At 24.6% G+C, this 14,621-nt stretch overlaps 1 protein-coding gene across 1 annotated transcript in view; it reads left to right on the top strand.

Moving 5' to 3' along the window:
• Positions 1 to 375: 375 nt before the first annotated feature.
• The window catches only part of LOC117174577 (kinesin heavy chain), a 48,318-nt gene continuing 34,072 nt past the window's right edge, over positions 376 to 14,621 (top strand). The window contains exons 1-4 of the mRNA XM_033363805.1: positions 376 to 855; positions 10,061 to 10,202; positions 10,309 to 10,482; positions 12,911 to 13,179. Of these exons, the coding sequence (XP_033219696.1) occupies positions 697 to 855; positions 10,061 to 10,202; positions 10,309 to 10,482; positions 12,911 to 13,179 (744 nt within the window). The 5' untranslated portion in view covers positions 376 to 696. The remainder of the gene's footprint in view (positions 856 to 10,060; positions 10,203 to 10,308; positions 10,483 to 12,910; positions 13,180 to 14,621) is intronic.

Here is a 14,621-nt window from a genome sequence, read left to right on the forward strand (position 1 = left end):
TTTATTTTTAAAATAAATTGTTATAAAAAACGATATTTCACGATAAGCGTAGTGTTGGATATTGGTTTCAATGTTTCAAAAGCTATTTAATTAAATAATAAATTCGATGATTTTATTTTCCAACGGTTTTACTATTAAATTAAATAGGTTTTGAAAAATAATAAACAATATAGAAATGAACTTATAGTCAATAATAATTTTTTTCAATTTATTTAAAAAAGAAACTTTCCTAACACGCTAATGGTATTGCTTGGCCCTCAGCGTGCAGACATCTTGTCAGGGGACGTCACATCTTGAAATACCTACTTACGTCAGGTAATGCACATACCCATCCCTGGTCTGAATGAAAAGTGGGAAAATAAATTAAATGCCCAAAATTTCAGAGCAGCAGAAACTCGCTAACGTGAGTTCTAAAAGTGTTGTGCAGATGTGATTTATTTTAGTGTTGATTATTAAAAAGTTATTTTTGATAAAGTCGCTGAGACGACTCGCGGGTCGTTGGTACTTTGGTACTAAAAGTACCAACCAACCAAGAATCGGCCATCTTGCAGTACATGGAGCCGTGGTGACAGTGATCTCTGATCAGGCTTGTTTCATGCGGTAAAAGCATAATTCTAGACTTTTGCCTATGCGTGGAACTTAGGAAAATAACTCCACATCTAATTGGGATTTCGAGTCGTCGAGTGTAAAAAGGTAATGGCCATGGAGACTCCGAGGGAAAGGGAAATCGCTGCAGAAGATAGCATCAGAGTAGTCTGTCGATTTCGGCCACTGAATGATTCTGAGGAAAAGGCTGGCTCCAAGTTCGTTGTCAAGTTTCCCTCCGGTGGCGACGAAAATTGTATTTCTATCGGGGTATGTAGTTGTCAATGATACAATCATTTTTTCTTTATGATTCTCCGCGAAAGCGCTCAGCTGACAGCTGTCCACAGCATGTCTGCTCTGATTTTTTTATCGTTTTCATTTTTTTTTTCAATCAAATCATTGTTCTACATCATAAGCATTCTACACCGTTAACAAAGCACTACTTCATTTTCGAGTTTTTTTGATGTTTGGATATTCTTGTAAAGATCTGTACTTTTGTTGTACTGTTTGAATCTATCCTGAATTTTCGGAAATGTGCATGACGTCATCCTGCGTTAATAATACAGTCATGCATTTTTAGAGCTGATCACTTTACACTTTACGGGGATTAGACATGCAAAGTTTTTTTTATTTATTAGTATCAGGGCTCCGACTCTTGGCACTGTTTGACACTTTTTTTTAGCGTTGTCACTATTTTGGAAATAATGCTACAATTTTTTTTACTTTCTATTTTATTGGTCAGGAAAAGTTAGGGATTTTGAAAAAAAAATCTTGCAGATTCATGGAATTTCTGTGTTAACAGTATGAGAATATTAAGTTTCTGGTCTTTAAATATTATTTGGCAGGGAAAGTGAAGAATTCTTGATTCTAACTTCTCTTTTTCGGTTAAAAATTCTACTGCTTTGTAGAAAATTCAACAATTGGGTTGAAATTTTGTTTCTTTCTAAATTGAAAAACTTTCTTGGTTGAAAATTCATATATTTTTATAAACATTTAATCTTTTTTGATTAAGATATAACTGTTATGTTAAAAATTAATGTGTTTCGCTTAACGTATGAACTGACGTTTTTCGTCGGCAATTAATTTTTGGTTAAAAATGAGTTTCGTAGAAAAAAATCCAACTAACAGGTTAAAAATTAATTTTTTTAGCTGAAAATTTAACAGTTTCAGTTGACAATTTGCCTCATTGATAAGAGAATTTACTATTTTGTTGCAAACTCGTTTTTTTATTAGAAATTAATTTTTTTAACGGAAAATTTAGCATGCAGTTGTAAATTAATCTCTTTGATTGAAAATTTAATTATTTTGCTGCAAATTCGTTGTTTTTTGGTTAAAAATTGTTATTTTTTAGTTGAAAATTCACCTCTTTGGTTAAAAAAATAAATATTTTGTTGAGGCTTGTTTTTTTTTTAAATTCTTTTTTTGGCTAATAAATAATTTGAGTATTTGGTTAAAAATTCATATATTTTGTTGAAAATAATTTCTTTGTTTGAAAATTAATTTTTTAATTAAAAATTTAACTTTTCAATTTTTATTTGAAAATCTATCTTTTTTTAAATAAAAATTTAACTATTTTTGCAAAAAAATCAGCCATTTGGTTGACATGTTTTTTCTTCCTAAAACTAAAAAATCTTTTTTTGGTTGACAATCAATACTTTGTCAAATAATTGGTTGAAAGTTGATCTACTTTGTGAAAAATTATGAAATTTTTGTTGTTGAAAATTCCTAATTTTAGTTAAAAATTCATTACTTTATTTGGAAACTTAACTAATTTGTTTGTTTTATTCAAAATTAATCTTTTGACTATAAATTTATTTATTTTATTTTTATTTGCTTATAAAATTAACTACTTTGTTAAAACTACATTTTTTCAATTGAAAATTAAATTTTTTCAACTAAAAATTTAACTATGCTTGTTGAAAATTCATGTCTGTTTGAAATTTTAATTATGTTGTTAATCCTTCTTTGTTTTCGGTTAAAAATGACTTTCTTAGTAAAAAAATTCAACTATTTGGTTGAAAATTAATTTTTCTAAATGAAAATTTAACCATTTCAGTTGATACTTCGCCTCGTTGTTAAAAAATGTACTATTTTGTTGAAAACTCGTTTTTTTATTGAAAATTTAATTAGTTTGTTGCAAATTTGTTGTTTTTTGGTTAAAAATTGTTATTTTTTAGTTAAAAATTCACCTCTTTTATTACAAAAATAAATATTTTGTTGAGGATTGTTTTTTTTTTTTTTTAAATTCTTTTTTTGGCTAATATATAATTTGAGTATTTGGTTAAAAATTCATATATTTTGTTGAAAATTCATTTCTTTAGTTGAAAATTAAACAATTTTTTTAACATGTATGCATTTTATTAAAAATTCGTTTTTTGGTAGAAAATTAATCCTCTTGGTTCAAAATCCGTCTTTTTGGTATCAAAATGCATCTCTTTGCTTAGAAATTTCATCTTTGGAGATTGAAAATTCAAATATTTTGTTAAAACAACTACTACGTTTTGCATATATAATTATTTCTTCGAAATTTTTACTCTTCGGTTGACCTTTAAACTATATATTTTTTAATATTGATGATTAAATTTGTTGTTGAGAGTGAATTTGAATTTCAACGGTTTTTAGTTGCAGCTTGAAATTTTTTATTTGGAAATTCAACTATTTGTTTGAAAATTCATCTTTGCATTATTTAGTTGATAATGTAACTATTTTGTTGAAAATTCACATATTTTGTTAGTTATTTTTTTGGGTCAAAAAAGAAACTGTTTTGTTCCAAATTTGTCTATCTGGACAGAAAAATCGTCCTTTAGAATTGATAATTCAGCCTTTTTTGTTGATATTTTAACTGTCTTCTGCAGAATTAATTATTTCATTCAAAACTCAATCCTTTTTGGTTGAAGTTTAATCATTTTTGCTTGAATATTAGACTATTTTGTTGAAAATTCATCTTTTTAGAGTGAAAATTCAACAATTTGGTTATAAATTTAACTAATTTGTTGAGAAATTAATTATTTTGTTAAATTTTTAACTATTTTGTTTAAAATTCGTTTGTTTTTGTTGTTGGAATATTAACATTTTTGGTTGAGAGTTCATTTTTCTGTTAAAAAATGTAAGTTTCTTCGAAAAAATTTGTCTTTTTAGCTGGTAAATGCAAAGGTTTTTCGTTGAAGTTTAATCTTGTTTGTTTAAAAATTCGGACATTTGGTTATAAATGGCTCAGCTTTTTTATCATTGTTATTTTTTGTCCCATACGTGTACATATTATAGTGGTTTCTGCGTTTCTATAATGTTTAAGGCAGTGCTCAATTTTTGGAAAAAAAACATGATGTCATCATTCGTTAATAATAAATCCATACATTTTTAGAGTTGATCACTTTAAGAGTTTGAGGGGCTAGACATGACGTTAAGTTTTAAATTTACTAGCCAACAAACACGCGCCTGGTACTGGCTATTTCTATATTTCAAATACTAAATTTTATTTAGCTGAAAAGGGCTTAATTACTGAAAACGACGCATTTTTATTTAATTAAACACTTATCAATTGTAATATATAAAATGTGGCAATATATCAGGAAATGATTACTATCGGTTCACTGGCTACAACCCCTATAAAAATAGTGTAAATAAAAATTTGTTTTTTTTTTTTAAATAATTGAAAACTCATAAAAAACCTATAAATTTCTTTAAAATACCATAAAATTCCTTTTTTAAACCCGTCATAATTAATTGAAACATTTGGAAAGCCCGCGATACTGCATACTTCTGTTCGAAATAATTTAAAATTACTCAAAACTTTTTTTAACCTGTTAAAATTACTTGAAATCCCATTGAAATATTTTTAGATCTGTAAAAATAATCTGAGATTCCTTCAAATATTGATAAATCACTTAAAATCCTGTGAAACCCTTGAAAATATTTATAAAAAACTTCAACTTAACGTTAAAATCTCTCTAAAACCCTTGAATTATTCTAAAATTAATTTAAATCGATTAAAATCCTTCAAATTAAAAATTGTACAAAATAACAAGCTTTGCATTCTAAATTGTAATTTTACGCACTTGAAATGCGAAAATGTTCAACTTCAATAGTTTGAGTTAGAAATTGGCCAGTTTCAAATTTGTTTAATTTAATCATTTTTCAGTATTTCACTATTTTCAGTAAATACTTATAACTTAAATTATTTCAGTTTTAGAGCCTGCCAATAAATTGTTCAATTTCAACGCTTCAAGTTTCCAAATTGGCAAATTTTAAATGAGAACATTAATTAATTTTTAGTTTTTAAGCAATAATAGTATTCTAAACAAAAAATTTTTTAAATTCTTGAATTTTTTATTTTGCACTAAAATTGGAAATTGTAAAATTAATTTAAACTTCAATTTATGATCGGAAGTGTTTAAGTCAGAAAATAAAATATTCCATTTGGATGGCTTCACTTTCAAAGCCTGAAATTTGAAATTAATTAATTGATTCCATTTTTGATATTTCTATTTCAAATTAACTGTTATTTTCAAATTGTAAAATCTTGAAATATGTAAAATTAAAAAAAAAGTTGAACACTTTTAATTGAAAAACGTTTATTTAAATATATTTGAATTTGTTATTATTCAATTTTAAATGCTTTAAAAATAAAACAGATTTTTAATACAACTGAGTTAAGGATTTTCAAGTCAAGTAAATGCATTCATTTTTTATTAATATGAAAAAATTCAAAGTTTTCTGATTTGAAAATAGTGCAAATTAGAAATTCTTCACAATTAGTAAGAATTTAAATATAAAAGATTTGAGTTTGAAAAAGAATGAAATTGAAATTATCCGGCAAAGAAAATAAAAATGTTATGAGTTTGCAAGAAGTTAAATTTACAAAAAACTATAACTTTTAACATGTTTTTTCTATCTGAAAGAATTAATAGAATTAATAGTAGTAAAATCAAATGAATTTTCAAAATCGTAAAAATTTAATTCAAATGAAAAGGATTTGAAAATTATTTTTATTGATTAATCATAATATTTATTTTTATATATTTTTTAATAGAAACAATTAAAATTAGAATAATTCTTAGATTTAAAATTTTTGGTTTCGAGAATTAGACAATTTTAAGTAAAAAAAAAAAAAAACCCTCACATAATTTGTAAATTGTATAATTTTCCATTAAAAGGTTTAATATTAAAAATAATTTGATTGAAAAAGCAAAAAAATGGAGTTAGTTCAGATTGCAAATTTATAAATGAGAGAATTAGAATTTTCGCTCAATTTTAAAATAATGAAAATTCGACTTTTTAAAATGGAAATTCATTTTTTTAAATTTAATTATTCTATTGTTGGTTGAAAAATGGTATTTTTTCGTTGAATTCAACTATTTTTTATTTAAAATTAAAATATTTTTTGGTTACAATATTAACTAGTTCACTTTTTCTTGAGAAAATATATTTTTGGAAAGCATTTCAAAATTCAACTACTTTGTTGCAAACATTTTTTTATGATTCGTAATTTCTAAAATTAATTTCTTTGGTTGTAAATTTGTCTTTTTTAGTTGAAAATTCATGTATTTCGTTTTGTTAGAAAATTAATCTTGGTTGAAAATTCTTTTTTTTTTTGTTGAAAATTCAACTGTTCCAGTGATAGATTCATCATTTTAGTTGAAAATTCATCTTTGTGGTGAAAAATTTAACTTTCAGTTGAAGATTCATAATTTTCATTTAAAATTTCTCACGTCGGTTGAAAATGTAACTGTTTTGTCTAAACGTTCCTTTTTTTTTTTTATTGAATTATTCCATATTTGGTTGAAAATTGGTCCTTTTTAGGTGAAAATTCATGTATTTGTTGATAACTCGTCTTTTTTGCTAGAAAATTAATCTTCCTGTTACTCATATATCATTTTGTTGAAAATTTTTCTTTTTTGTAGTTTAAAATTTTACTACTTGGTTGAAAATTAGTTTTTTAACTTATATTTAACTACTTTAGTTGAACATTCTATAATTTAAATTAATAATTCATTTTCTTGGTTAAAAAATAAGTATTTTAAACTAAAAATGTGTATTCAATGTGCCGTGTACAATTTATCTTCTCCCGTTGAAAATTCATCTGTTTTGTTGAAATTCGTCTTCTTTGATCGAAAGTATCTATTTTTTTAATACTTTTTTTTAAATAAATTTTTTTAAACAAAAAATTCATTCCGATTTTGATTAAAAATTATAGTTGAAAAAATCTTGAGATACCTGTAACAACCCTGGAAATATGAGAGAATTTTTATCCAGTATTTTGGTAGACAACCTATAATAGCTAACAATTTTCACTTGTCTTTCTTTCAATTTTTTGAATTTTTATCATAGTGAATGTAAATTTCTCCAGTTTTTTTATTTTTAGGAAAAGGTTCAATTTTATGCATTTTTTAATTCAATGGAACTTTTTTAAAAGAATTTCTAGTCAATCTGAGACATGCATGATATATATTTTGAGTTTATTATTTGAAAAAATCGTGCTACTATTTGCTAGAATTTTTCAAAATTGTTGCTACTATTGGCACTATTTTTTATCTCTGAAGTGTACCCGAGGCCTGTATTATGTATTAAGTGAATGAAAATATTTCACAGTATATTATTCATTGTTAGTTCTCAACAAAATTTCTGACTCTAAAAAAACAGCATTGTAAACATTAATGGTTTGCCAGGGTGGCCGCTGAACAGGGAATTTTCTGAGACCGGGAAATGACAGTGAATTTATTTCTTGACCGGGAATTTTAACAAATGTTTAGAAGAAAAATTTGTTCAAATTCGTTTTCAACAGTTTTTTAAATAAGTAGTTGAATTTATATCTTTTTAAATTATGATATGATTTAGTTTATAATGCGTAATTCGAAAACCTTTACCTGAAAAATTTTCTGTTTTAGATTTTGATTTTAAAGCTTATATTTTTAATTTAAAGAACTTTAACGTGCAGACTTGAAGACTTAAACAATTAAAAATTAAAAACGTTTAAAGTTGCAAATTTTTTATAAGAAACAGTTTTATTTTATCAACTGTAAATATAAATAATAAATTTTTAAAATTGATCGGTACTTTAAGTATTAAAAACTGTAAAATAATTTATTTGATAAAAGGATTCTAAATCCGTTGAAAGTTAAAGAATTTTCAGATTCGTAATTAAAGGCTTATTAAGTTTGAAAAATATTGTTTCAGTCTCAATTATTCAATTTTTAATCCATTTAATTTAAAAAAAATTTTATTAAGAAAAAGGATAATTATTTAATATTTAGCAATATTTAACTTATAATTTAAGACGACTAAATTGAAGCCAAATATTTAAAAGTAAACATTTTGAAATTTAAATGCTTGACATAGAACGCTTTAAATTGTTAAAGTTTCGAAAAGTTTTTAACATTTTAACGTTACAATTTTTATTGTTCTACTTAATAAAATGTTTAATTTGTAAGCGAAATTCTTGAATTTTGATGTATAAATCAAAATTGAACACGTATTATTTTTAGAAAAATTTTAGTAATTTTAAGAGATATTTAGGAGTTTTTGAAAAGATTCGAAAGTAATTAAAAACTTTAAATGACATCAAGTAATTTAAAAGAAGTTTTTGAAAAAAATTTCAGAACTTCTAAACATATTTTAAACTTAATAAAAAATTTCCTAGAATTTTTACAAGATCTTAAAATTTGTTTAAAAATCCTTAAATTCTTCCTGGGTCGTTTTTAATAATATAGGAATTCTCTTAAAATCTTTTTGAATATTCTGTTAAAATAATTTTTCAAAATGAATCATTTTCAATTTTCTTAGGAATTTTAAGAAAATGTTTTTATTAGTTTGGAGCCTTTCACGATTCTTAAAAAGCCTCTAAATTTTTTGTAAGCTGCAAAAATCTACATTTTGTTTTAAATAAGGTTGTGAGTAGTTGCACCGAAATTTCGTTCCGTATAACCACATTTGTTCGGTAAATACACTTCGTTAAAATTATTCGAAATCATTTCAAGTTCTGAATTAATTTTTAATCTTTTTCAAACTTCTAAATATCTCTTAAAATTACTCTAATTGTTTCTAAAAATAATAAGTGTTTATTTGTTATTTAGAAATCTAAATTTTAAGGACACTTTTTAAATTCGCAGGATTTTCTAAAATTTGTAGGACAAATTCAGTTAATTTTTAAAGTTATTGACAGGTTTTGAAAACATTTCAAAAATAAATCTAAATTTGAAAAAATTAAAAAATACTTCTAGATTTCTCAAGATTTTGAAATACAATTTTAAAGTTTTTCAAGGATGCTTAAACTATTTAAAGTAAAAATAATTTAAGAACTTTTAAGTTGAAAAAAATGTAAATTTGAAAATATTTCTTGGCCTAAAATGACTGAATAATGTAATTTTGGCCATTTTTAAATTTCATTGATTTATTCTTTAATTACTCGTATTGAATAATATGAATTTCGCTATAGAAATATAATTTTTAGTTGTTTTTTTTTTATTAGTGAATAAAATTGTGAATTTATCTGTTTTTATTTTAAAATTCAATTTGAAAATTTATTGAGCATTCGATTTTTATCGGAAAATTCAACCATACTATTTTTGGTTGAAAATTTATATTTTTTATTTGCAAATTAAATTATTTGTTTGAAATTTGATGTATTTTGTGGAAAATTCGTCTCTCTGTACCAAAATTAACCTTGATTAACCCTCAAACGGTACACTCCTTTCTGGCCCCTACTAAAGGTACACTAGTGCAAATCTGGCTTTGGAATTTTCAACTTCGAATATAAAAAAGATTGAGACTAGACAAATTTTGAACACATGTTTTTTGTGTGAAATTTCCTGCTGACTATTGGTTCTATAGAAATTTGGATAATTCTAGATTTCTCAAGATTTTGAAATAGAATTTTAAAGTTTTTCAAGGATGCTTAAACTATTTAAAATAAAAATAATTTAAGAACTTTTAAGTTGAAAAAAATGTAAATTTGAAAATATTTCTTGGCCTAAAATGACTGAATAATGTAATTTTGGCCATTTTTAAATTTCATTGATTTATTCTTTAATTTAGAGTAATGAAAACGTTAACCTGGATTTATATTTTTGGAACTTAATTTAAACCTTTGAACTCTATAATTTATTAATGTTAAAAATTCTGAATTTTGCATTTTAAATTCATTAAACTTGAAATTATTCAGTTGAAAATTTTTAGTACTTTCCAGTTTATACGTGTAAATTATTGAACAATTCAATAGAAAAATTTTGAATTTAAAAACTTTTAAACTTCAATTTTAAAAGTTACAAATTCAAGAGTTCCACTTTGAATGCTTCAGTTTGTTGTTGATTTTGTATTACTTGTACTTTTACTGTTTAGCTTTATATTACGATTTTTACATTTTATTGGCCGGGAAAAATATTTGCGAACCCGGGAAAAACCAGTAAATGACCCGGAATTTTGTTCTTCGATTAAAATGGTCACCCTGCTTGCGCAACTATTAAACAATTTATTTTTCCAGGGAAAAGTATATCTCTTTGACAAAGTATTCAAGCCGAATGCTACCCAAGATAAAGTGTACAATGAAGCTGCAAAATCTATTGTCTCAGATGTTTTGGCTGGGTACAATGGAACTATTTTCGCCTACGGGCAAACCTCTTCAGGTAATTTTAATTTTATTCAAGTCACTTATGATCAATATAGTTTCTTAATTAAAGTGATTATGCGTTTATTGATATTTTTATTAATAAAATTATAATTTTTATTCAGGAAAAACTCATACGATGGAGGGAGTCATCGGTGACCCCAACAAACAGGGCATTATTCCACGTATTGTTAACGATATTTTTACGCACATTTACGGCATGGAAGAAAATTTGGAGTTTCACATTAAAGTTTCATACTTTGAAATTTACATGGATAAAATCAGGGATTTACTTGACGGTAAGCGCTGCAAACTCACCTGGAAAATCTATATTGGCCAGGGAATTTTTGTTAAGTCAGAGTACTTTTTCTTTTTAACTCGAAGAATTTTTTCGAGAGCCGGCTTTAATTTTTTTTAAATGGCAATATAAAATTAAAGAACAATGTTTTTTATTAGTAAAAGTACCTTTATATTACTAGATTGAATTATTTTGTTGGAAATTCGATTTTTTTTTGTAGTTGGGAATTAATTTTTCTAACTGAAAACTTAACTATTATATTTTTCCTTGAAAATAGATGTTTTAGTTGAAAATTCGTTGTTTTCGTAGAAAATTTATCTTTTTTATTTGAAAGTTCAACAGCTTGGTTGCAATTTTTCTCTCTCTCTCTCTCTCTTGACTGGCAAATTTTTTGGGGGTTGAAAATTCAGATCCTGTTGAAAATTCTTCTTTTTTAGATGTATTTAATTCTTTTTAATTAAAAATTAAAATCCTTCTTGGTTGAAATATCAAGTACGATATTTTTCGTTCACAATTCATCTTTTTAGGTTGAAAATTTAATTATTTAGTTAAAATTTAAATACTTGTTAAAAAATCATCTTTTTGAAGAAAAATTAATTTTCTTGGTTGAAAATTAATTTTTTGTTTGTTTGAAATTTAACTATTTCAGTTTTTTTCTTCATTTTTGTCAAAAATTCATCATTTTGTTTTAAAGTTTTATTGAAAATAGTATTTTTTCGTTGGAAATTATGATTTTTTTAACTGAAAATGTAACTTTTATAATGGAATATTCCATCATTTTAGTTGAAAATTTATCCATTTGGTTGAAAAGTGAACTATTTGGTAGAATTTTAGTGTTTTATTGTTTTTGTTGAAAATACATTTTTCTTACTGAAAATTTAACAATTTTGTTGAAAATGATTTTTTCTTTTGTTTGAAAATTAATTTTTTTAACTGAAAATTAAACTATTCCAGTTTAAATTTAAATTATTGTCGAAAATTTCTTTCTTTTTTTTAGTGGTAAATTAATTTTTTTTTTTAATTAGTAATTTTTAGTTGGAAATAATTTCTTTTTAAACTAAAAAGTTAACTATTCTAATTGAATATTCCATAATTTTAGTTGAAGATTCATCTCTGGTGGAACATTAATTTTTGTAATTAAAAATGTAACTATTCAATTTTTGGTTAACAATTAATTTTTTTGGTTTCAAATTCATGTATTTGAATGAAAATTCGCCTTTTTGATCGAAATTAACCTTTTTGCTTACAAATTTAACTATTTGGTAGAAATTTAACTTTTTGTCGGTTGAATGTTAATTTTTTTCTACCGAAAATTTAACAGTTTTGTTGAAAATTAGTTTTTTTTTGGTTTGAAAATTAACTTTTTTTTCAACTGTGAAAAAATTAATATTTGTTGTTGAAATATCATCTGTTTGTTAAAAGTTAATTTTTTTATGGAAACTTTTTTTGAACATCTTACATTAAAAATTTGCATGTTTTTTTTAACTTGTATTTTTCAAATTGAAAATGAACTATTTCGTTGAAAATTCATATACTTTGTTTAAAAATATCGCCTTTTCCGTAGAAAATTAATTTTTTTTGTTTGAAGATTCATTGTAGTTTAAAATCTCTTTGGTTGACATTTTAAAAATAAATTTTTAAACTGAAAATTGCACTATTCCATTTTTGGTTGAAAACTTGTATTTTTTTTAGTTAAAATTAAACTGCTTCATGAAAAATTGGTATTTTTTAGTTGAAAATAAAACTATTTCGTTGAAAATTTATGTATTTTATTGAAGAATTGTTTTATTTTGTATAAAATTAATCTTCTTGCTTGAAAATTTGTGTTGTTGAAAATTCAAGTATTTTAGTTAAATATTCGTCATTTCAAGTTGAAAATTCATCTTTCTTAAAAGAAAACTACTTGGTTAAAAGTTAAACTATTTTGGAAAAAATTTATCTGTTTGGTTTAAAATTCATCTATTCAATTTGAAGATTCATAATTTTAGTTGAAAATTCATCATTTTTGTTTAAACATTTGTTTCTCGAAAATTAACCTTTAATACTTGAAATTTAATAATTTCATTTTGGATTGCGAACTGATTTTTTTTGGTTCAAAATTGAACCGCTTAGTTGAAAATTCATGTATTTTGTTGAAAAATCTTCTTTTTTGTTAGAAAAATAATATTTTTGGTAGAAAATTCAACTATTTGGTTAAAAAATCATTCATCTTTTAAAAAATGCAATATATTTATTCGAAAAGTTATGAATTTGAAGCGTTTTCAATTGAATTTAATATAGTATCCACATCAATTTGTACTGAATTTTAAGTAGCAAGAAGATAAATTAAAAATATCTGGAAAAAAATGTAGAATTGTCAAGAAATTTGTTTCCAATATTTGAGCAAACATCCTGATAATTCAATATTTTTGTTTTTTATTTTTTTGTAGTGTCGAAAGTGAACCTCAGCGTTCACGAGGATAAAAATAGAGTACCTTTTGTGAAAGGAGCAACTGAAAGATTCGTTTCTAGTCCTGATGAAGTATTTGAAGTGATAGAAGAAGGAAAATCAAATCGCCACATTGCTGTGACGAATATGAATGAGCACAGTTCGCGGTCTCATTCAGTCTTTTTGATCAATGTCAAACAAGAGAACTTGGAAAACCAGAAAAAGTTGTCTGGAAAGCTCTACCTTGTGGATTTAGCTGGTTCGGAAAAGGTAACTAAAAACAGGCAATTTTAGAAAATAATTATCGTTTGTTATTCTAGAACGGAGAATTTCACTAAAGAAATATAATTTTTATCTGTTTTTTTTTTATTAGTGAATAAAATTGTGAATTTATCTGTTTTTATTTTAAAATTCAATTTTAAAATTTATTGAGCATTAGATTTTTATCGGAAAATTCAACCATACTATTTTTGGTTGAAAATTTATATTTTTTATTTGCAAATTAAATTATTTGTTTGAAATTTGATGTATTTTGAATTCGTCTCTCTGTACCAAAATTAACCTTGATTAACCCTCAAACGGTACACTCCTTTCTGGTCCCTACTAAAGGTACACTAGTGCGAATCTGGCTTTTGAATTTTCAACTTCGAATATAAAAAAGATTGAGACTAGACAAATTTTGAACACATATTTTTTGTGTGAAATTTCCTGCTGATTATTGGTTCTATAGAAATTTGTATAATTATTAATTTTCCCTATGATAATTTGTTATAAATAAAGCGGCGTTTTTGAAAAATCACTTTTTTGGACAAAATTCGCCAATTCTTTGGGTTTTTTTTTAAAACTAATTAAACTTTGCGGGATTTTGAAATTAAAGGAACACACAAACATGAAAAAATACTGTATTATGCGGAGAATGTGAATTTTGTATTTTTCCCGGTAGGTAAAATTTTTGGTAATTTTCAAATGCATGATTTACAGTTATGGAAGAAGGAAAATGCAATCAATGCAACAATTACATGCAAATCTTTTTATTTAGAATTTCTCTCCATTTTTTAAAAAAGAAATGCTTACTATTTGCGTCATTTTTGGCATTCGATACTTTACACTCTATTCAATTTCATTCCCATGCATCTGATGGAAAAAGTCACATTTTTGCAAAATTGATTGGAAATTATCATAAAAAATCGATAAACAACAAATAAATGTACATAAACGTACTTACCATCAACAATCGAACAAAACTCCTTTACTTGAGAACAATATTTAGAAATTCCAGTTGACAACACTTTACCACACGTCAAAGGTACACAGGTGCTGATTCGCACCAATTTGATTTTATTGGCCTTCTATCTCTGAGAGATCAACGAAACTGGAACTATCCGTTGAGGGTTAAAAGTTCTTTTTTTGTATGTATAAAATTCACCTATTCCAGTTGAAAATTCATCATTTTAGTAGAAAATTTATCAGATTGGTTGAAAATTGATCTTTTCTAGTTCAAAATTCAACCATTTGGCTGACAATTCGGTTGAAAATTCGTCTTTTTTGGTTGAACATTGATGTTTTTTACTTAAAACTTAATTATTTAAGTTTTGGTCAACAATTTTTCTTTTTTTTCTAAAATTTGTTTTTAAGTTTATTTATTGCAGTTGAAGATTAATTGTTTTAGTTGAAAATTCGTCAGTTAGATTGAAAATTAATTTTTTGTAACT

Source organism: Belonocnema kinseyi, chromosome 6 (genome assembly GCF_010883055.1).
Source record: "Belonocnema kinseyi isolate 2016_QV_RU_SX_M_011 chromosome 6, B_treatae_v1, whole genome shotgun sequence".
NCBI classification, from domain to species: Eukaryota; Metazoa; Arthropoda; class Insecta; order Hymenoptera; family Cynipidae; genus Belonocnema; species Belonocnema kinseyi.